Source organism: Eurosta solidaginis, chromosome 2 (assembly GCF_040869045.1).
Source record: "Eurosta solidaginis isolate ZX-2024a chromosome 2, ASM4086904v1, whole genome shotgun sequence".
NCBI lineage: Eukaryota > Metazoa > Arthropoda > Insecta > Diptera > Tephritidae > Eurosta > Eurosta solidaginis.
This window is the reverse complement of record NC_090320.1, coordinates 299,753,238-299,775,256: the sequence shown is the minus strand read 5'-3', so window position 1 is coordinate 299,775,256 and position 22,019 is coordinate 299,753,238. Positions and strand designations below refer to the sequence as shown.

The 22,019-nt window shown below is 36.1% G+C and overlaps 2 protein-coding genes across 7 annotated transcripts in view; one reads left to right on the top strand and one right to left on the bottom strand.

Moving 5' to 3' along the window:
* Window positions 1-731: 731 nt before the first annotated feature.
* The window catches only part of LOC137241287 (SUN domain-containing ossification factor), a 140,332-nt gene continuing 119,044 nt past the window's right edge, over window positions 732-22,019 (bottom strand). For 4 of the 6 annotated variants that reach the window (XM_067768739.1, XM_067768743.1, XM_067768742.1 and 1 more), the window contains one exon: window positions 13,028-15,550. In XM_067768739.1, coding sequence (XP_067624840.1) covers window positions 13,922-15,550 — 1,629 coding nt within the window. In that variant the 3' untranslated portion in view covers window positions 13,028-13,921. Of the gene's footprint in view, window positions 1,273-12,625; window positions 15,551-22,019 lie in introns of those variants that run through there. The other 2 variants (XM_067768741.1, XM_067768740.1) reach the window with 2 other exon arrangements.
* Window positions 1,831-22,019, top strand: part of dpr3 (defective proboscis extension response 3) — a 663,598-nt gene continuing 643,409 nt past the window's right edge. Inside the window, exon 1 of the mRNA XM_067768746.1 lies at window positions 1,831-1,960. The gene's annotated coding sequence lies outside the window, so the exon portion shown is untranslated. The remainder of the gene's footprint in view (window positions 1,961-22,019) is intronic.

The window sequence follows — 22,019 nt, the reverse complement described above, 5'->3', positions numbered from 1 at the left end:
AATTTGCAAATCACTTTAATCCTAAGTTAAATCTATCATTCGAGCGATTCAAATTCTTTAAAGCAGCTCAAAATGAAAACGAGTCGTTCGACGACTTTTTGACCAGGATGAAAACTTTATCGAAAACATGTGAATTTGGCGTATTACATGACTCCCTTATTAAAGAAAAATCGTGTTCGGCATAAAAGCAAATCTCGTTGGAGAAAAATTACTAACAGAGGAAAATTTGACTTTGGCGAAGGCGACAACCATTTGCAGAGCCAGCGAGCAGGCAACCAGGCAATTAAGGGAAATTGAAAATCCTCAGCCAGCAAACGTGTTCTCACTCGGAAAATCAAAAGAAAAAGACAATAAAAGTGAAAAAAATTTATATGCAAAAGGTGTGGCACAACACACAAGGCTCGTTCATGCCCAGCATACAATAAAACCAGCATGAAATGTCAGAAAAAGAATCACTTCGCAACGCAGTGCGGATCGAAAAAGGAAATAAGCAGAAAAAGCGAGGGTCCAAACAGGAAAGTAGACACTCTGGAAACAATTCTAGAAGAAGAAAGGGTGTAAAATAAGTTTTTCTGCTTACCTTTAAAATTATTATGCCATTAGATAAACGGTTTTGCAGTTGGTCGATAGATGGTTTTGCAAAATCATCAACGAAATGTAGATGTACTAATAGATGCATTGGCTTTTCGCTCTTGGTTTTGTTCTAGCTTCCCAAAGTATACTAGTACATACTTATTTAACATTTTTAATAATAATTTTTTTGTTTCTGTTTAGTTGTTACAATAATTTAGCCTATACAAGTTTTCCATATACAAAATACAGTTATCAATTATTCCAATATAACTAAATACATACAATATAATAACGGTATTTTACAATAATTGGTGAATACTTAAACATTTGCAATTTCAATGCTTTAAGCACAAAATATGGAAAAATAAAATCTAACAAGAAAGCACAATTTCTTGTTTTTTTTTGCGCTACAAATTAATAAAAAACCATTTTCAAGCTTGGAAATATCTTTGTAAATTTTCAATTTTGTTAATTGTATTGTTGGCATTTGCGTCATTGTCTTATCCATAATGGTTGGCATTTGCCCACGCTATTCATACATACATACATATTAAAAATATCCTCCATTGCTCGCAGTCGACTTTTTTTTAAACTTTTTCTTATTTAAGCAACTCCTAAATCTTCGTCTTTTTCGCTCCAGCGAATCAGTAAAATTGATGATCGTTAATTTCTTTTTCAATGTCTTCTCTCAACTAAGAACTAAAAAATATCATTAATTATTAATGATGATATGAAAATTTAAAGAAAATTATTCGCAACTTCTGTAGGCAATCAAATACATTAAATATTTTACTCAAAGTTTATTATTGTGTGTAAAGCTGTATAAGTGCTCTGAATAGATTTTTAAAAAGTTATGTATAGGCATATGTTATAGGAAAACATTCCGGTGTTTGATCTTTTCAATGGATTCATAAACTAAAACTCGTACTGAGTACCGAAGAAGAGCTTTACGCAGACAATAACATAGTCCAGCGAATTAAAGATGATAAGTTCCCAGCAAACACAGTTCCTAACGTTAGAGAAATATTGTAATTTTACATTGGAATTCTAATGTAGTTCTCTCATGCATTTCGAATCGAAAACTAGGTTAGAGAACTAGGATAGAAATCGACTGTGAAACGATTCGAATAACACTAGAAATGCGATGTTATGATTATTGTCACAGTTATCGATTATTTGCACGACACGATCACTCATCCTTAGTGTTATACGAACAAAATACAGATAGTCAAAAGTTGTGTGGCACTCGACCCGCGCAATTGAATGAGGACAGACGTGTAATATTTGGTTGTGTGAACTTTTTTAATTGTGCGAATTAAATACAAGTTGTAGTGTTGTTGAAAGTTATCGTGCTGGTAAAAAGTGATTGTTATTGTCAAGAATAAAGGTGAGTCCAGTGCTAGCGCTTTTTTTTTTAATTGCGGCTTTTCCAAGAATTTTCCTTTAAAACGGTAAGTGCTTGGCATTATTAAACGGCGTTTTCTGCAGTTTAAAAATGGCGGACGCTCCGGCGTCTGACATGGCGGACAGTATGGATGATTCGGATGATAATTTATCTAAACTAAATGGTACATCGCAGAAAGACTCCTTACGGCCCAAAATGAAAAGAAGAAAAAAAAAAAATGAAAGGAAGAAAAATGAAGGCTCTCAGCCTTACAAGATGCCCCCATTGCAGGGGATGCTAATAAACCGTAAAGACATTAAAATTAATACAAAATTGACGGAAATAGGGGCTGAGGGTTGTACACCTAGAGTGAGCACAGTAAACGCCATTTTGGAAAGTGATTTTAACGACAAAACGGTAGGCTTTAAAACATGATGCGACGATTTGTAGCAACGATTCGACTTGTAAAAATAACGAGGCGCTTGTTTGCGAAAAAAATGTGGAAATGAGGAAATCGTTGGAAACAGAAACGATGGATAAACACGAAACTCCTCAACATCAGGAGGAATAAGCAATGCTAGGTAGTGTGAACAATGCTACTCCAAAAACTCAAAATAGTTATACCTACTCTAAACTACAGTGGGGTGTGCTTAGTTTTGGTAGATACCTCTAACTCGGATTTGACAAACAATAAAATGCCAAGAAATGGCCCATACTTGTGGAACAAAATTAAGACCTTTGGACTTGAAGGTATAAATGACGTAAGGGTTATCGGCAGGACATTGTACAAGATAACTTTTGATTCAGCACAGCTGGCAAACGACTGTTTAAAAAATGTAAAGATGCAGATAGCGAAAATGAGACCTTTTATTCCTAGGTCTTTATAGAAACATTTGGGGTAGTAAGATATGTGCCAGAAGATTTCTGCGATGAAGAAATCTTCCAGAACTTGAGATCGGATGTGAAATTAATGTCGGTGCAGCGGATAATGAGACGTGATAGAGATGACAAAACTAAACTTATGCACAAACAGTCAAGCTGGGTTTTGCGAGGTGTGAGCTACCAGAATCAGTAACCATTTTCTTCAAAAATTGTAAGGTGTATCACTTCTTTCCACAGGCTAAGCAGTGTTACAACTGTGGTAGGCTGAGGGATACGAGGCTGGGTTGCCGTTCGAAAAATAGGTGTATTTTGTGTGGCACAGAGGGGAGGTGTAACGAAGGTTGCACAAACAAGAAATGTATTCTTTGCGGTGATAGGAATCATGTATCGTTAGATAAAAATGCGTATCCTGTATGGGAAAAAGAAAAGAAGGTCTTGCAGATTATGACACTGAAAAAAATTACTAGAAAAGAGGCACATGATAATTACGTGCAGCTCCACGCCGTGAACAGGTTCAGTGTCTTAGAAAATTATGATGCCGATTTTCCGCCATTAAATAGCAGGGCCAAAAAACAATAGATGTGAATAGGGAAGTCAATAAAAGATTAGTGACAAAGAAATACAACGTTGTTGCACAAAAACGTGTGCTCTCCTCTAGTTCTGTATCTCCCTCGAGGAGAAAGATTCAAACAGAAAAGAATGTACCATGCTCTAATAAAGAAGGATGGACAGTAGTGTCATAATTAGAAAAAATAATTAACCAGTTATGCGTTAGGTTCAACCTAAATAAGGATGACCCTATTTTTTCGGTACTTGCATCGCTGAACAGCGAACATGGGGAGTCTCTCCATGAGAGACTAGAGAGATTTCGTAATTTTAATGGTCAGGGTTCTACAATATAACTGTCAGAGTTTGAAATCCAATAAATTGCATATTGATGCATTCAAATGAAAAATGAAATACATATAGTTTGTCTACAAGAAATTTTCTCTCACGATGAGAGAAAAGAAGCACATAAATTAATAAATTTTAAATTAATTAAAAAAACAAGGCCTGATGCTTGCGGTGGTGTAGCCATTGGTTTTAAAAATAACATTAAATTTCGGAGGGTCAAGTACTACTCAAACATGGATATTTTAATTGCTAAAACAACAAATTTAGACAATAATTTGACGATATACTCTTTATACATGCAGCCTAGTGTGGATTCAATCGCATTTGAAAACGAAATATCACGGCTTGTCACGTTTTTAAATTCGCAGCAGAATGTGCTGATCCTTGGAGATTTCAATGCCAGGTTTAGTGTCTGGGGTGACTCCGTTGACTCTCCTAAAGGCAAGAAACTCCTTGAAATGACCACAAATGCTTCACTGAGGTGTCTTAATGATGTCTCAAAGACCTTTTTCAGAAACTCAAACTTGCTTGATGTAGGGGCATGTAGAGTCCTGGATTTGTCTTTTACTAGCCTTAGTTCTAACATAACACGGTGTTGTGAGAAAACGTTTCTAGGAGGGAGTCACCATCGTCCGGTGACTATTAAAATCGATGAGATTTCTAGACTACCTGTGATGTTTATAGCCAAAAACGTTCTCTATAAAAACTTAGTATTATACGAAGTGCTGAAGGTATCGATGAACTAATGGAAGCCATAAAGAAAGCAAGGCTTGAATCGACATGCGACTTTTAAACAATTCTAAGTATACGCCTAAAGCATGGTGGAGCGAGACGCTTGCCAAAAGCTATCGAGTCTTAAACGCGAATAAAGGCGAATAAAGGCGAGGCTAACAGGGAGAAGGGAGGATCTAGAGCAAGCTAGTATCCTGCTAGGGAACTGGAGGAAATCGGTGAAGGAAGCTAAGAAAAACAGTTTTTTGGGGAGTCTCTCCATGAGAGACTAGAGAGATTTCGTAATTTTAATGGTCAGGGTTCTACAATATAACTGTCAGAGTTTGAAATCCAATAAATTGCATATTGATGCATTCAATATGCAAAATGAAATACATATAGTTTGTCTACAAGAAATTTTCTCTCACGATGAGAGAAAAGAAGCACATAAATTAATAAATTTTAAATTAATTAAAAAAACAAGGCCTGATGCCTGTGGTGGTGTAGCCATTGGTTTTAAAAATAACATTAAATTTCGGAGGGTCAAGTGCCACTCAAACATGTATATTTTAATTGCTAAAACAACAAATTTAGACAATAATTTGACGATATGCTTTTTATACATGCAGCCTAGTGTGGATTCAATCACATTTGAAAACGAAATATCACGGCTTGTCACGTTTATAAATTCGCAGCAGAATGTGCTGATCCTTGGAGATTTCAATGCCAGGTTTAGTGTCTGGGGTGACTTCGTTGACTCTCCTAAAGGCAAGAAACTCTTGAAATGACCACAAAGGCTTCACTGAGGTGTCTTAATGATGTCTCAAAGACGTTTTTCAGAAACTCAAACTTGCCTGATGTAGGGGCATGTAGAGTCCTGGATTTGTCTTTTACTAGTCTTAGTTCTAACATAACATGGTGTTGTGAGAAAACGTTTGTAGGAGGGAGTCACCATCGTCCGGTGACTATTAAAATCGATGAGATTTCTAGACTACCTGTGATGTTTATAGCCAAAAATGTTCTCTATAAAAAACTTAGTATTATACGAAGTGCTGAAGGTATAGATGAACTAATGGAAGCCATAAAGAAAGCAAGGCTTGAATCGGCATACGACTTAAACAATTCTAAGTATACGCCCAAAGCATGGTGGAGCGAGACGCTTGCTAGAAGCTATCGAGTCTTAAACGCAGCACGAAGAAAGGCGTGGCTAACAGGGAGAAGGGAGGATCTAGAGCAAGCTAGTATCCTGCTAGGGAACTCGAGGAAATCGGTGAAGGAAGCTAAGAAAAACAGTTTTTTGGAAGTTATTGAAGTGGTAAATCAGGAGACCACTGCAAAAAAATTATGGTCATTTACAAACAATGTGAAAAATATAAATAAAAGCACAACATCAGAATGGGAGTCGGAAAACAACCAGGAATATTTGGAATTTTTGAAAAATAAAATTGTTTTTCCTAGCTCCCCGCCGATGGCGGAAATGTTAGGGCAGTTAGAGGGACGAATCTCAGACAGAATTGAAGTTTTAAGTAATAAGTTAGCAAGTTTGATTTCGAAGAAAAGAGCCACGGCTGGGGGAGAAGACAAAGTAACATATAAGATGCTTATGGCCCTTCCGAGGGACACTTGGGATAAATTAACAGAGTTGCAGAGAAGCATCTAAATGAGAACAGCTTCTATGAGGGATGGCGGAGAATAAAAATTGTGCCGACCCTGAAGTCTAGCCAAAATCGTGATGATATAGAAAATTTCAGGCGGATATCCCTTATTTCAGTGGTGGCCAAGACTCTTAATTTGTATATTAAAGATATATTGAATAGTTACATTGAGGAAAACCTTATATTCCCTCCGAGAAGTTTTGCGTATAGGAAGCTTAGGTCAGCACCTATGTGTATAAATGAATGTCTCCACACTGTTGAAGTGGCTAAGCAAAATAGATACAAGGTTTTTATATGTACTATAGATCTTTCGAATGCTTACAACTGTGTAAACATTGTGGCGTTAACAAAATTATTACATGAATATGGAGTCCATCCGATTATATATGGATGGGTATATAATTTTCTGCATAGAAGAACCTTATTGTTAGGGAAAAGTAAAACAGAAGTGGAAAATGGGCTACCGCAAGGTAGTTGCCTTTCACCTTTGTTGTTCAATGTGTATACAGCCAAATTACACAAGTTAGAGGACAATAGGACTCACTTGTTTCAATTCGCGGATGATTTCATGATTATTTCGTACGACACATTAGCCTCCAAAGCTTTAAACAACTTACAAGATAAAATTGTAGATTTTGAGGATGCATGCCAAGAGTTAGGTCTGGCGGTCAATATCAAAAAGACACAGTTCATGTACGTGACGAAATCAAACAAAGATAATTTTTTGTTGAGAATAGGTGTGGAAGTCCTAGAACAGAAAAGGAGTTTGAAATTTTTGGGTAGGATTATAAACTGTGGTGGAACACTTCAGGATCAGGTTTCCAGGATCAAGAAGGAAGTAACGCCAGCTATAAATATGGTTAAAAGGCTTACTACGGTTAAATCGGGTTTGACACCTAAATTAGGTGTGAATGTGTATCGATCATTTGTACGTTCCAAAATGGACTATGGTTGCACCACCTGGTCAAGTACTCCAAGGGGTGACAATAAAAAACTGCAGACGATTATAAATGATACTCTCAGAAGTTGCATTGGGGTACCTCCAAGCACGCCAATTCACACCAGGTTTGCACTTGCAGGAGAACTTCCGCGGCTTGTCAGCGCGGAATGGCTGACTGGTAAGGAATTAATGAAACAGTGGTACATTAATCCTGGACTCAAGTCAGCTCTACGAACAAATCCAACATTAAACAGCAGCTATAGTTTTATCTACAATAAATACAATTACATTTTTGATAGAATAAACACAAATTGTAAAAGCACCCCAAATTGAGTGTCAATAAATCGTGCCTTGCCAGATCCAAAACAAATTATTCAAAAGAACAGCTAGTTGCCATATTCAATGAAAAAGTCTGCCCTGGAGGAAAAGCAAGTAATGATTTTGGCCACGTATGCTTCCTGCACTGGCGATATTGTAGGATGTGCGGTATATAACGTGCAGAGTAAAACGTCTTTGCTTTATAAGCTGAATGAAAAATTAGTGTCGAAGAACAAAATTGCGAAGTTACGATCCGGCAGCTCCATGCTCAAAAAAATTTGAGGAATAAGAATTAAGACAATCTGGCATTTTAGGGGCTCTCATAAGCACCTTGCCATATAATGCTTGCGAATGCAGCGTCATTTAGATCCAAAAAAGAGAAAAGTTGTGTGGAAATATTATAAGTTGCGAAATAAGTTTTTTTATTTATAATAATAAATACCAGTAAGTGAAAATGAATCAAAAAAAGTTAAAAAAGGAAAGCGAGCAGATTATTGAAGTACTATTTGAATGGCATGAAGAAAACGCTGCCGCAAACCAGCTGAGCTCAATCTTTAAGTACGGTTTTAATTTATTATGATAGAAAAAGCCTTTGAAATATGTTCATTCTTAATACATACGATCAGCGATAAAAACGGATAAAACCGTTTAAACGGCTAAGCGCCAATTATTTAAGTAAGCAAAAGCAAAGAAGTGAAATTTTAAGCAAAAAATCGGGTCTGAGCAAATGTTCATGTTTTAAGCATAATACCTAATATGTATATGTTAGCTACACATTCCTTTTCAAGTTTGAAATAACTTCAATACGAAATTGTTTAGTCGCATTTTTGAAGCAATTTATGTGTAACTACATTAAACACGATAACAATCATAAACATTTTTTCTATTTTAATTGTAATTTGTGTTATTTTCTCAAACAAATAACAGTCGCATTATGGCAGGCGTGGGCAATTAATGATAATGATAAAAAGTTATATCTCAGTCAACCTTAAAAATCTAATGAATTTAGACTATGTGGATTAGAATAGTTATTATAAGAACTAGATAACTTTTTTAAATAAAATTTTTTTGTAAATTTTAAATATTCAAAATGAACCAAAAAAAGCACACCAATCAATATGCTTAGAAATTAAAAGTACTATTGTGCATAATATTTCAGGTTGAAAATTGAAAAACAGTCTTTTTTGTGTACTGAACGGTAAATGTTTGCACAATTTTAGGCACTAGTCATTTACAAGGTAATTTTACTGTCTCTAACTTCGCCTATATTTTTAAAAAAGAACTTCCGTGTGTTACTGTGCTACAGCCAAAGAATGTTAGCACATTCAACAAAGCGCTACTTTATCCAAAGTCAATATTTATTTTTTACAATGTACTTAACTATTTACCAACCCCCTTAGGCGGAGATACTCTGCTGATATCGCAGCACAAAACAAAGGCCCCTATTATGAGACAAATTCGATCTTCGACTGTGGGCGAAAGAACTGATCGAACGAATTTTCATTCGGTATTATGACACTCATAATCGATCAAGACTAGTGTCATTGTTTGATAATTCGGTAAATTCAACCGTTCAGAAAAGCACATTCCCATCATCTGTCAAATAAAATAAAAGCAAAATTATTTATTATGAAGAAATAAACTTAAGTACTGGAACTGGCCAGAAGTATAAAACGCTGAAATAAATTTCATAGAAGCGTTCATGGACTTGCTATCCAGTAAAGATGAATAGCTGCAACAATGCACAAGAGCCAAGTCTATTCCAACCATTTTGAAATTGGCAACAATTCTCAGATGTTGCGCTAGGGATTGTCTCAACTGAGCATCGGGTACGAAAATGCACTCGGAATTTTTTGTATTCACGACCTTGGACCTATGTATATGTAGGGTTCTTAAATTATATTGACAAAATTATTTTTATTTAATTTTGTTATTGTGTTACTTTGAACTTTGTAATTTTAATATATTTTACAATATTTTAATTTTCAATATTGATTTTACTATTTTCAAAAATTTTCATTATTATTCAATTTTCCATCATGAAAATATAACATTTTCTTTTAAATAATTTTTGTGTGGATATTAATTTTAATAAAAATAGCGATTAATACAAATAGTTTGAAATTAATATTAGGTAGCAAAAAAGTAGAAGATAAACACAAAAACTTACATTTCAAACAATTTTCTTCTAATTCGATACGGCGTCGACAACAAATTTCTATTCGCTTCAAAATTATATACGCAACGAAAATTTCGACAGAGATTAGATGTCATAATACCAATTTTTAATTCGATTTCCGATGTTCGATAGCCAGCGAAGACCGAATATCGAAAAATGCTCATAATAGGGGCTAAAGTAATTGATTGGAACGAATAAGACTCAAGGGATTACTAAGTAGAAACAGGCATTGAGCAACATCAAACAATAGTTTATTAACAACTACTTACAATCTAGTCCTGTCAGAGGAGACGATCAAGGACCTCGTAACGAAGAGCGACACATTCGTAAAACTTAGATCTGGTAAACGGTAAAAGTTCTGTTTCTGATATTAAAAGTTGATCGGCTATATGTACGACTTGCCTTTAATGGGTCAGATCTACCTTAGCGGGGTTCTTTGGCTCTTACAACAGCAAAATTATATTCAATGTTAAATATGTGCGAGGTGTTAATACTATAGTAAAACTTATTCGTAAGAATGGTTTTTACTCATCATTTCTGAAACTGCCTTTTAAAATTACTTAATCTCTAGCTTTTTAGTAGTTTACAGTTTTAACATGGGGTGCGACAAGTTTCAAAAATGCGAAACGAAAAAAAAAACATGTTTCGGATGAAAACGGTATACCCTGACGTGAAAGTAACGCATTAAAAAAATGTTACCAAAATCATGTTTCGCTTTTTTCTGTAGCGCACACAACTAACCAATGCATGAGAAATGTGCAATAAGCGTGAGCTGTAATGGAATTCACTAACTTTTTTAACCACATTTGCCATCGCTTTATTTGCGAATCGATAACTATAACGATATCGTTATTCAGTAACTATTGTGTATCGATACTTGTTTATCGACGATCAGCTGTGTTGTTAAATAAACAGATAGTAAATTGGCTGCGTTAACAATCGCGATATTAATATTTCTGGCAATTTTAGTTAAAAAAGAAAATCAGAACTTTAATTAATAAATATTTTCAAGCACGAAAGGCTGCTTTATAATTCATATGGCTTTTGAGTACTTGGCGTACGTTTTATCACAAGATGAAGAATTACTAAGTCCATCGCCAGTGGACAGACCATCTTTTTAGAGAAGTGGATAACCCATTCCACTTGAACATAGTGTACAAGTACAAGTGTGTTGACTTCTTTCTGACAGGCACTCGCTTAAGTGAGCATAACGGGAAAATCTGGGTTGCCATTGTTGTTTCGGTTGAAAACGGTCAATTAGGGTTCTGTGCAGAGACGTCAAAGATTGAAACAGGGTTTACGTAGTCACAAAAGTGTTGCTCCTATTCCACAGCATTTTATATCATGGCGAAAAGTGTTCAGTTCAGAGTTATTGATTTTCATTAAAAGTTTAATTTATTACGGAGGGTTAATCCTTTAAGTGCAAAAAGCAGAGAAAACGTAGATTTTTTCAAATTATTGTGAAAAACTTTTTAATTGTAATTTCTGTACAAAAGTTCACTATATTTGTGTAACACAAGAATCTGGAGGTCAATTCCTTAGCTATGAAAAACTGAAAAATGTACACTTATTGAAAACTCATTTGCACACACAATTTACACTATGAATTTAGTTGTGTTTTCATGCACAAAATTTTGAAACTAAAAACAAAATTTTCATTTGTCAGAAAAAATAAAGAAAAAACGGCCTAATGTCAAAAACCCTATCGAAATACAACCTGGCTTGTTTGTTTTTAATGAACTACGTTGTATTTTTCTTGTATTTCGTTAGTTTTTTTTAAATATAGTTCACACACTTACTCCAGTACTGAAACCTTATTAGCTCCCTCGACAAAAAATATAAGAGAAAATACTAGAAAAATACATAGAAAATAAAGTAGTTTCATATAGGAGTTTGATTTGTTTGCACTTACAACACCATTTTATTTGCCGGAGACTTTCACAGCTACAAAAATTAAGGCGGATTTACACAGACGCTTTGGTTGTGTTGCATTCATTAATTCATCTATCGGGCGAAGTATCGAATAATTTATACAAATGCTTTGGTTGCGTGCCTACGCTTTGACAACGACATACGAAAAACATTGAAACGCTGTACGTTATCTTTGCTTTGAAGCGACCAAAGCGTTTATATAATTTTGCCCTTATGCATTTGTGTAAACAGCCTTAGAAGTGAAATTTTTCCATGTTATACGTGTGGCGTTTTATATTTTGACTCTAATTTAATTTATATATTATAAATTTTGCTTTCCGTATGTTTCCGCATTGTTGCAGGTTACAAATCTTCCAGTATTCTTATTTCCGCGGAAATATATGCAACTATTTCATCTGTAAATACTACAAAGTTTTATTAAACTATCAAATGCAACTTAGCTTGAAGTACTCTTACGTACAAAAAATGCAACTCTAGAACTGAGATTTGCTTCAGGTGAGCGAGGCTGTTTGTAGTTTTGACGTTTATCGCTTAGTGAACACACTTGTATGGGTACACTATGCACTTGAATGCAGCAGAGCATTGTTTACTATATAGTTTGGCAGCTTAAGTAGAGGTTATGTTACGAATAGAGTGGAAGGCAGTGGACTAGGCAGTCGAATGTCATATAATGAAGGAATGGTGTTCGGAGATTTTTCAAAGTTAAAAAAAAAAAATGATAAAAGCTTTAATAAAAATAAAACTATTGTTTTAATAACAACAAAAACGCCATATATATTCTGTATACATAAATTTGTAAGGATTATCTCACTTTAAAATTTGAATTAAATAATCTAAAGTTTTGTTTTGAAACTGAGTCGAGAACTGTGCGTGTGAATGTGCGAATTTTCACCGATCAGCTGTTAGTTGCGCTACTTGGTAAAATTTACAATGCAGCAGAGTTTCGAAGCTGTACCGACCAACCCCAGATTGGGCTCATGATATTATTATGATTAAATTCCGTATACTAACTGCTTTTAAAAGTCATTATTGTGCAAGTTTTTACATATTTTAACAAAAGGTAAGTAAATGCGGTATTAATTTCTTTTTTTTCTCTGCTGATATCGCAGTTTTTCTTGTACCCCTTAATTGACCATCAAGTTGAGGATGATCAATTAAGGGGTACAAGAAAAACTGCGATATCAACAGAGAAAGAAAAGAAATTAATACCGCATTTTCTTACCTTTTGTGAAAATATGTATAAACTTGCACAATAATGACTTTCAAAAGTCGTTAGTATACGGAATTTATTTATTTTTGGCATTCCTTTTGTATTTTCGCAGTTGTTAGGTTTCGTTAAGCTGTGCTGCCACCTTTCTACTTAAAACGAAATTTAAATGTCATTTATTTCGAGTCGTTAAAACTATGTTAGTGAATAGTACAATCGATAAGGCAAGCGACAAAAACGTTAATTAAAATCTCGACAAATCGCATCGTTATAAGTTAGTGAATTCCACTACTGGTCATATATAACAATAGCCTGAATCCTATGACCCAATAAGCGTTCTTGCAAGTGTACAATTTCAGCAATGCATTCTGCTTTCGTACCTGCTGCACTGCTTTGCATGGTTTCCTTTTAATTGGGATAGAGCTGGAGTTATGTAAATCCTCTCGTGACGATGAATGGCATGAATGGAATAACCTAAAATAGTCACAGCAGTCTGAATAAGCGTATTATTGGTCAAAATCAAAAAAATCTAACGGCTGCCCATAAATATCCCGACAATTCAAACATTGTACAGTCGGCAGAGTCCTCCTAGACTTTAGAATACAGAGTTAGTCAAAATTAAAATCAATCCCATCATATAGGACCAACATATTGGTAGGAATTTCATATTAATAGTCTATGCAGGGTTAGGTAATAGATTTCAGTACACGGTAAAACATTAATATTATGTTTTTATTTAAATAATCTCCATACTGCATCTTGTTCTATCTTTGAAGCCACGTGAAGCTTATAAAACTGTATAACACTTTCAGCGTTATCTTTAGTGGGCAGACGAATTTCTGCTGTCGATAAACAACTCAGACCTAGATTAACATTTTTTTACTAAAAGAAAACCCAATAAAGATCGTTTTCAAGGGAAATTTTAGTTAAAAAAAATATGCCATCGCCTTTCAGATTCTTTGTTCAAAGATATCACCTGAGCGCATGCCTAATACAAATTTTCCGCGAATATTTTAGCACCCTAACAATCTCCTAAAATGAAATTCCACTCGGTCTACCAAAATACTGGACCAAAACGATTAGGGAGGTAAAAGCTAATGTCTAAATTTGCGAAATATTAATGGCAACAGCAATAAATTGGACCTTGGAATGCAAAACGATTTTGAGGTTGAGTTCTATAGATCCGCGCCATTCATCTAGTTTTTAAATTACACCGCCCCCCAAAAAGGCTGTTACACACTATGCACTAAAATACTTTACGAAATATCCTATTGAAGCTGCGATTTTTCTTTTTCATTGATGTAGATGAAGTCGAACTGCGATTACTATTGCTAGCGATACTACTGCCATTACTATGATGACTGCCATTACTATTGTATATATTAGCATTGTTTCCATTACTATTACCGTTATTTGTAGCATTAGTGCCATTTGTTGTCGCTATGCTCTCGCCCGATGAAAGTATCGCCTCTTCGAGTATACGAAATGAGTTCTCAGTACGACTGTTGGGTAATAAAATCTCCGATAGTGATGATGTGTCCAAGCTGTGTATTGGTGAGGCGCGCATAAAGCCAGCACTTGCTGAAGCTGAACCGCTTAAGATTTGTTTATTTTTGGCGGAATTTTTCGAACGGTACCATTCCCAGGATGTGGATTCATGAGGATGTTTTTGCGTTTTGTTAGCATGCGGTTTGTTGCGACTTTTACCGAAAGGTGACTTAAAGAAGCCGGGTGCGCTTAAACGAGCCATTTTCTTCCCCGATTTTTTACTTTCTGCATTACCATCAACACTATCGTCTACTTTATAACCTGAGGGACCTTCAGGCATAAATTCGTTATAAGCTAAATCAGATGTTGGTATAAAATTATCAAGGTCATCTTCTTCTAGTCGTAGACTTTCGTCATATTCTGTGGCGCTAAGCTCTGCCATTGATATATTTTCAATAAAATCTTTTGGTACTGAAGCTTGCCGTCGTGGCGGTACTTGTGATTTTCGTCTTGATTTGTTGGCTGCAGATAATTTGTTTTCGCCGCCATTCAATTGCGTCGGCACAGGCGGTGGACGTTCTTTAACTTCTTCGAAATTTTGTTTAGATTCTACGGAATCATTTGTTGGCGCGCGCAGCTGTTCGAGGTGACGACGCGCCTGCTGTTGTGCATGTTCCGTATTTGGCCAAGAATGTTTGTCACCTTTGCGTCGTTGTCTCAAATTTTGGGCGGCGGCGGCTTTATTGCCTTTGACAACAGCGCCACCAAAGTAATTTTGACCGCTCATATTGCTGCTATAACAAACAGAAATTTTACGCTCACGCTTTGTTTCCATCTTAGCTGATGCATCACCAACTATTTCCATGCGGGATTCGTGCTCAGCGCAACTACCGCCACACTCTTTAAGTATCATAAGTGCCTCTTCACTGGGACGTCGTAATTTTTCGCTGCTTTGTTGATGATCCGAGAAATCGTCATACGATTTGCGTCGATTCAGTTTTCTTTGCATTGCGGCTACTGCATTGGCCGTCTTCTTCTTATTGGCATTTGCATAGAGCGTCAGCACTTCCTTGGTTTCACGTCGCATTGAACGATAGAAGAGAATACTCACCATCACTGCTAGAAATACAAAGGCGCCCACACATATTATGACCACAATACAAGCGTGCACTTGCAATGATAAATCATCTAGTTCATCTTTTAATTGGGAATTACGTTGTGCGAGCAATTGAAACAGCTCGCTTTGTCGACGACTATGCTCCTCCAGCGTGCGCACAGTTTGTACAGTTTGGGTGAGAGTGAGTTGTAGTTCCTCAACTTGTTTTTTGTAGCGTCTTGATAATTCTTCCAGGTATTGACCGGACAAGGACATATTCCGCTCAAGCGCCTATGATACATTAAGAAATATAAATAACATTAATTAATTTAACTATGGAAAAATAGTTAACATGTATGATAAAGTGGGTCAATAGTATGCAAAGGTACCTGAAGTTAAAATCCAACTGAAAACGAAATGATAAACTCAGCTAAATTGAAAGTGAGTTGACATTAGGGTTATGCTTGAAGTTTGCTTGAGACAGTGGAGCAAAGTGGAAAAATTAGATATTTTACACTAGGTTAGGTTAGGTTCAGAGGGCGTGCGTGGGTGATACCCACACTTCCACTCGGAGACATTTTTGTCCATTGTGAGTGCCCTCAGTAAGCTCCATATGTTAGTATCGGTCGCAAAGTGCCGATTCCATGAGTTCGCTGATATTTGGCAAGACTTTTCCTGTGATCAGAATCACTAAGTCATCGGCGTATGCAACTACCTTGATATAATTTGATACTGAAGGAAAGGTGATACTGAATGGTATACACCACCCACCTGTTGATTTGAAGATGAGTTGACATACATACACTCAGAGAAAAACGCCCTTCTAAAATCCAGCACCACCGGACTCAATTCAAGCTCTTCATGTTCTTACTTTTTTGTTCTTGAAAAGCGAACGACCTGTTCCTAAAACAACAACCTTGTTCTTGAACTGACAGGGCTGGTCTTAAATTATGAACAAATGTTCTATTAATGAGAACGATTGTTCTTAAATTAAGTACAATGTTATTAAATTAAGTTCAAGAAAAAAGAAACGGTACAATTCGTGTGCACTACAATGTTAAGTACAACATTTGGCACGAGATACCAAGCAGTTGTATTGGCCCAGCGGCTATGATGTTGCGGTCGCGATCATGTGGCGCGACTTCGATCACCGTCAAACTCTGAATTTTTTTAAAACAAGTTTTTTATGTTCTATTTTTTTTAAATCTTATTTTTCGTTCAGTTTCATTCACATATGCACAGGTAATTCTTAAACTTGGTATGAAATGTTTTAAGTATATATGCAGATTACGTCTTCAAATAAGAATAATTTCTCAATAAGAGAAATGTATGAAAGAATGCATGTTATGCATTAAAGTACTTTCGCTATATCATTTCCAATCACAAAATGGCCAAAAGAATCTTGAGCTCTCACAACCATACGGTTAGTCCATAGTAAGTTTGTTGACATAATCATGTTTTCTTCCATCTTCATCAGGATATAAAGAGGTGGTCGTACAAAGTCGTGTACATCCTTTACATTAATTTTAGAGCATTTCCTGGTCATGTCATGGGCAAATACATTTCTTTCAATTTTCACCGGAGTACCAACAAATGGAAAAATTGAGAAGCCACATGGACTTCAGCGACCCTTGACACTTTCGTGCGATATCCAATTTTGTGGAGCTGGATTCTTAAGCACTAAAGCTGAATTTAAGGAGTCTGAATATCAAAGAATATCTTTAAATTAGTATCTGAGACTAGACAGTCCTCGAGCAGTCTTCCTTCTCTCGTTGTGACATATACCTCCGCCTGGAAGATACTGCAAGAGATGGAAAATCGGTACGACTGAGTTCTCGTTTAAATTTTTCAACCGCTTGTATATACTGTAACCACTTTTTAAGCACTCCTTCCATTCCTTCCTTTCAAAGATATCGTACGTTCTCTACCTGGAAGTCAACAACTTTCGCAATAAAGTCTATAACCCACGGCGGTCTGCTAAATAATTCTTAAATTTGGCAATAATTTTCAAATTCTTGTTACACTGTTCTACTTCCGTTTACTGACTCCCTCTATGTATACCTGCGTAAGCAACAACGGCAACGACAGTGAAATACGTAACATACAAAGCGCTGTCTGAAAACAAGAGCCGGAGCAACAACTTTCAATACGCAAATTTGCCATTATTAATACCCACCCAATAGCAATATCCAGACGTACGCTCTCTTGGCCGTACGCGGACAGTTATTTGCTTTAAAATTGGACAAAAAAACCTCTACTGAGCGGACACGAACCTCTTATCTATGGACACTGAGACCAGCTTTCATAACAAATCAATCATAAAGCTCTCTTGAGTGGACGCGAACCCTCTTAAGCGCACCAAATACATACATATATACATACATATCTTGGTACATATTGTAACGAATGTTAGTTAGCAGCACTGAGCGATGCTATCGTCTCTAAGCCGATGCTAAGCAGTGACGTGAATTCACATCCTTAGATCAATCATTATGTATCTACATAAACGAAACAATAATTGCGTCTACACATATGTACCATGTACGTATACGAGCAGCGGAGAGTCAATGCACAAACACATGCATATATCTGAGATACTCCTATAAGTATGCAATGAGAAAAACTATAAAATTGTGCAATTGTAGTTACAGCTGAGAAGTTTGAGAGCTGCTGGACTAGTAGATTCTGGAAGCGCCTAGAAGATGCCAAGGTTGAAATCAAAGAGTATAAAAGGTGGCAATTGTAGAGGCGCTGGAATTCAGTTTGATTTGAGTTGTCAAGCAGTTTCGACTAAGACGCTATCTAGCGAGCAAGAGCAGTATTATTTTGAATAGTAGAGCTATCAATCAGTTTGGTTATTAAGCAAGATATTCGTTGCACAGTTTGAGTGTTATTGTGAGGTACTTTAATAAAGGCCATTTTGCATTATTACAAATTGGAGTTATTTATTCAACAGTTTAGTGATTCGAACTTAGCAGAGGATTGCAAATAAGAGGATTTGCAAGTAAAATCGTTACAATATGTATGTATTTACCAAATGAAAAATGGGGATTAAAACCAAACGTTTAATAAACACCCTGAATTTAAAATGCGTTACAGTGGAGGCGTAATTACATAACGAAATGTTCGTTAGATAAATTTTCAGGCATAAACGTTTACTAGTGACAGAGAGTTAATTGTGCTCAGTCATATTGTAACATTTGATGTCTTATAAGTTGGCGAGGTCAATCCTGAGCTTATAGGAAAAAATGGAAATAATTAACGCTAGTGAGGAAAATAATCCTCAATCCAAAAGGTCTTTTATGAAAATCGATGGGAAAAAAATTTATGAAATGTGTTTTGACTAGTTTAGTAGGGCAAGAAACCAAAACATTCACATATCTGGGCCAATTATAGAAGAAAAGGCAAAAGAAGTTGCCCAAAAACTAAGGGTTAATGACTTTGTGGCTTCTATCGGTTGGCTACAAAAATGGCGAGCCCATAAATTTTACATACATTTGTGGTGAAATTGCTGCTGTTAATATGCAAGACGTACAGCAATTTTTAGAAAACTACCGTCATTGATGATTGGGTATAGCCACAAAAATATTTTCCATGCCGACGGGACAGGTCTTTTTTCAGAGCTTTGCCAGACAAAACAGTGGCTCTAAAAAACGAAGTTCGCCGTGTAGGTAAAAGGGTGACTGTCCTATTTTGTGCAAATATGGCCGGCGAAAATGAAAAATCTCTTGTTATTGGGAAGGCTACTCGTCCGAGAGCATTTGCATCATTAGATACGAAAAGTCTTCCAGTAAATTGGCAGTCCAATAAAAAGGCATGGATGACGCGTGAAGTTATGACACATTGGCTGAAAGATTTCGACAAGATAATGGAATTGCAAGACCGAAAATTGCTATTGTTTTTAGATAAGGCAGCATCCCACCCTCGAGATATAAGTCTGTACAGTGTAAAAATACTATTTCTGCTTAGCAGCACTACTTCAGTTTGTCAGCCTCTTGATCAAGTAATGATCCATATATGTAATACTCCTATATTTCTACAAAAGACTAGGTACACTCCTAAACATCAGAGTGCCGATATATTGCTGTTTAAACGTTTTTGTTTCTGTATTCAATAATCGAATGTATCTAAATTAAAATTTTTTCTTGTCACACTTATGCTGCTACAATCACAAAAATTTTATAGGCTGCCTTGTTTTGATTTCGAATTCAAAACACATTGCGAACATTTTCTATTAGCAATATAATACTATTTTCACACAGACGGCTTATTGAATAATAAAGGCAATTTTCTACATTAAGAGGCTTATTGAGCTCAATCTTCCCTACAAAATTCGAATCTATTATTATTTCATTAGTAGCTAATCGAATGCCTAATGAAGTCAAAAGCACAATGCAACTCTGTTGGCTGAGTTCAGCTTCCGTTTCCGCTTCTTAGTTTTTGGTGTGTTCAGTGCTTAAAAATGTCATTTGTCAAAGCAAATGTCGTTGTTTGCATGGCGGAACGATACAAGGTGGTCGCATCGAACAGCTGATTATAACCTTTTTTATTTGATTTGATACATCAACTACCGGCGCAGTACGATTTTGACATTTGTCCATCGAATTTACAAAAACAAAGTACATGGGATTTTTATTTATGTTTGTAGGTATGTCACCATGCTGCCACCTTGTATCGTTCCGCTATGATAGGAGTATTACATATATGGAATGATCCAAAATTTCAAAATTCACTTGCGCAACTTGCAAGTGAAAAAAAAAAATAAAATTGTGAGCATAGAAACTTGTTCCACAAAACAAAAAAAATAAAAAATAAAAACGTCTCAGAGGCAATACATTTTATAAAAGAAGCTTGGGCAAAAGTTCAAGCAGAAACAAACAAAAATTGCTTTCAAAAGGTAGGGTACGACAAAAATCGTCATTCGACACCTGAATCCGATCCCGAAGATGACATACCGCTGGCAACGCTCGCTTCAATTTTTGGTCTATCGAAAGCTTTTGGAGATTACACTTGTTCGAATCCGGATGACTTTGTGGATATAGAGAACAATGCATGGACTTAAAGTTCAGACTTCGAGTTAGATGTTGTTATTGACGACAACATAGAAACAATTGATGATATAGCACTGATGCTGAGAGTTATACCGATGAAGTTAATGAAATTTCCACAAGCGAAACCCTCTTGACCAAAAACCAAAAAATCATACATGTACATACATATACATATACCTAACTATATACCTACCCATAGAAGTATGTAGTGCCTACATACATACGTATGTGCATTAGGCGGCACCTTATTATGTATATATGTCGACAAATGTTTGTTAATTATCCAAGCACGGCTAACCTAGATATGTTTGTTACATCATGAAATGAAATCTCCAAACAAATTTTAAAATTAGGTAAGTGAAGCCTTGCCGTACGGTCTACAAGGTTTTGTCTTTTGGCTTAGGTAGCACTCCGCCAATCGAGAGTAGATGCTAAATTTCCTGTAGTTACTGCTGTTTCTTTAAGATATCTCACCAACAAGTTTTCAAAAATTTCACGCAATTGGGAAAGACTTCACAACAGGCATGACGTAGCTGAATGTGTTTACAACCATTTCAACTATCGTAGGGGTGCGAGTTCGACTCCCACTCCCGGGAGAAAAGGCTTTGAAGAGATTTACAAGGTATAATCGAAACAGCTGTCGCCTTGTCCGTCCTGATGTCACGTTGTTTAAATTTTTCCCAAATAATAAATTATTTCACGTTCTATTAAGTGGATAAGGCCACAATAGAGGTGGACGGTTTGCGCAGGGGTGCTCAACGAGGCGATACATGTGTACACAGATGGTTCCAAAGTAGTGGAAGGAGTAGGGTCTTCGGTATACTGTCAGGAAATCAACAGATCCTACAGGCTGCCGGATTACTGTAGCATTTTCCAAGCGGAAATATTAGCCGTAACCAAAGCAGTAGAAACCCTGGAAGAGAATAGCTTAAACTACAACCGTGTTAACTTTTATATTGTCAGTGAAGCAGCAATTAAGGCAATAATCTCGCAAAGCACAGCATCTAAATGTGTGTTAGAGTTGTGAGAGATAAGCTAATACATAAATCGTAGCGTTAAGTTGAACTATGTAAACATGCCATTAGGTTGAGTTCTTGTATATGCCGATGTGGCAATGCTATAACAAATGTCAAATAAAGAAACAAAAAAAGCGCTCTCTTCCGGGTTGCAATTTATACGAAAACGAAGTTTGTCCTTTTTCATTTTAATATATCTTAATATATCACAGTGGCGATGAGCAGAAAACAATTCAAACTGATTTATAAACGCGTAGCAAGTGCTTGGTGATCAGCGGCTAATAATATTTTGGCAAAATGGCAACCAACAATTTTAATATTCCATTTTTTGACCACGAAAAAAACTCATGGTTTGTCTTTGAGAAGCAGTTGTTGCAATTCTTCATTGCTGCTAACATTGAGGAGGTAAAAAAGAAGGCAATATTGTTAACTTCGTTATCCGAAAGTGCGTATACTCTGTTGGACAACTTAGTACGTCCGGAGGCGTTGGAAGATAACAGCGTAACTTTGGAAAAGTGTCTCGATTGTCTGCGAAGCCATTATAGGCCAACAACATCTGCGTTTGTGGAGCGTTACAAATTTTACAATGCTACAAAAACAGCGTCAGAATCAATAAATGATTGGGCAGCTAGAGTGAGAGCGTTAGCTGTAAAGTGTGAGTTTGGCCAAAGTTTAAATATGGCGCTAAGGCAC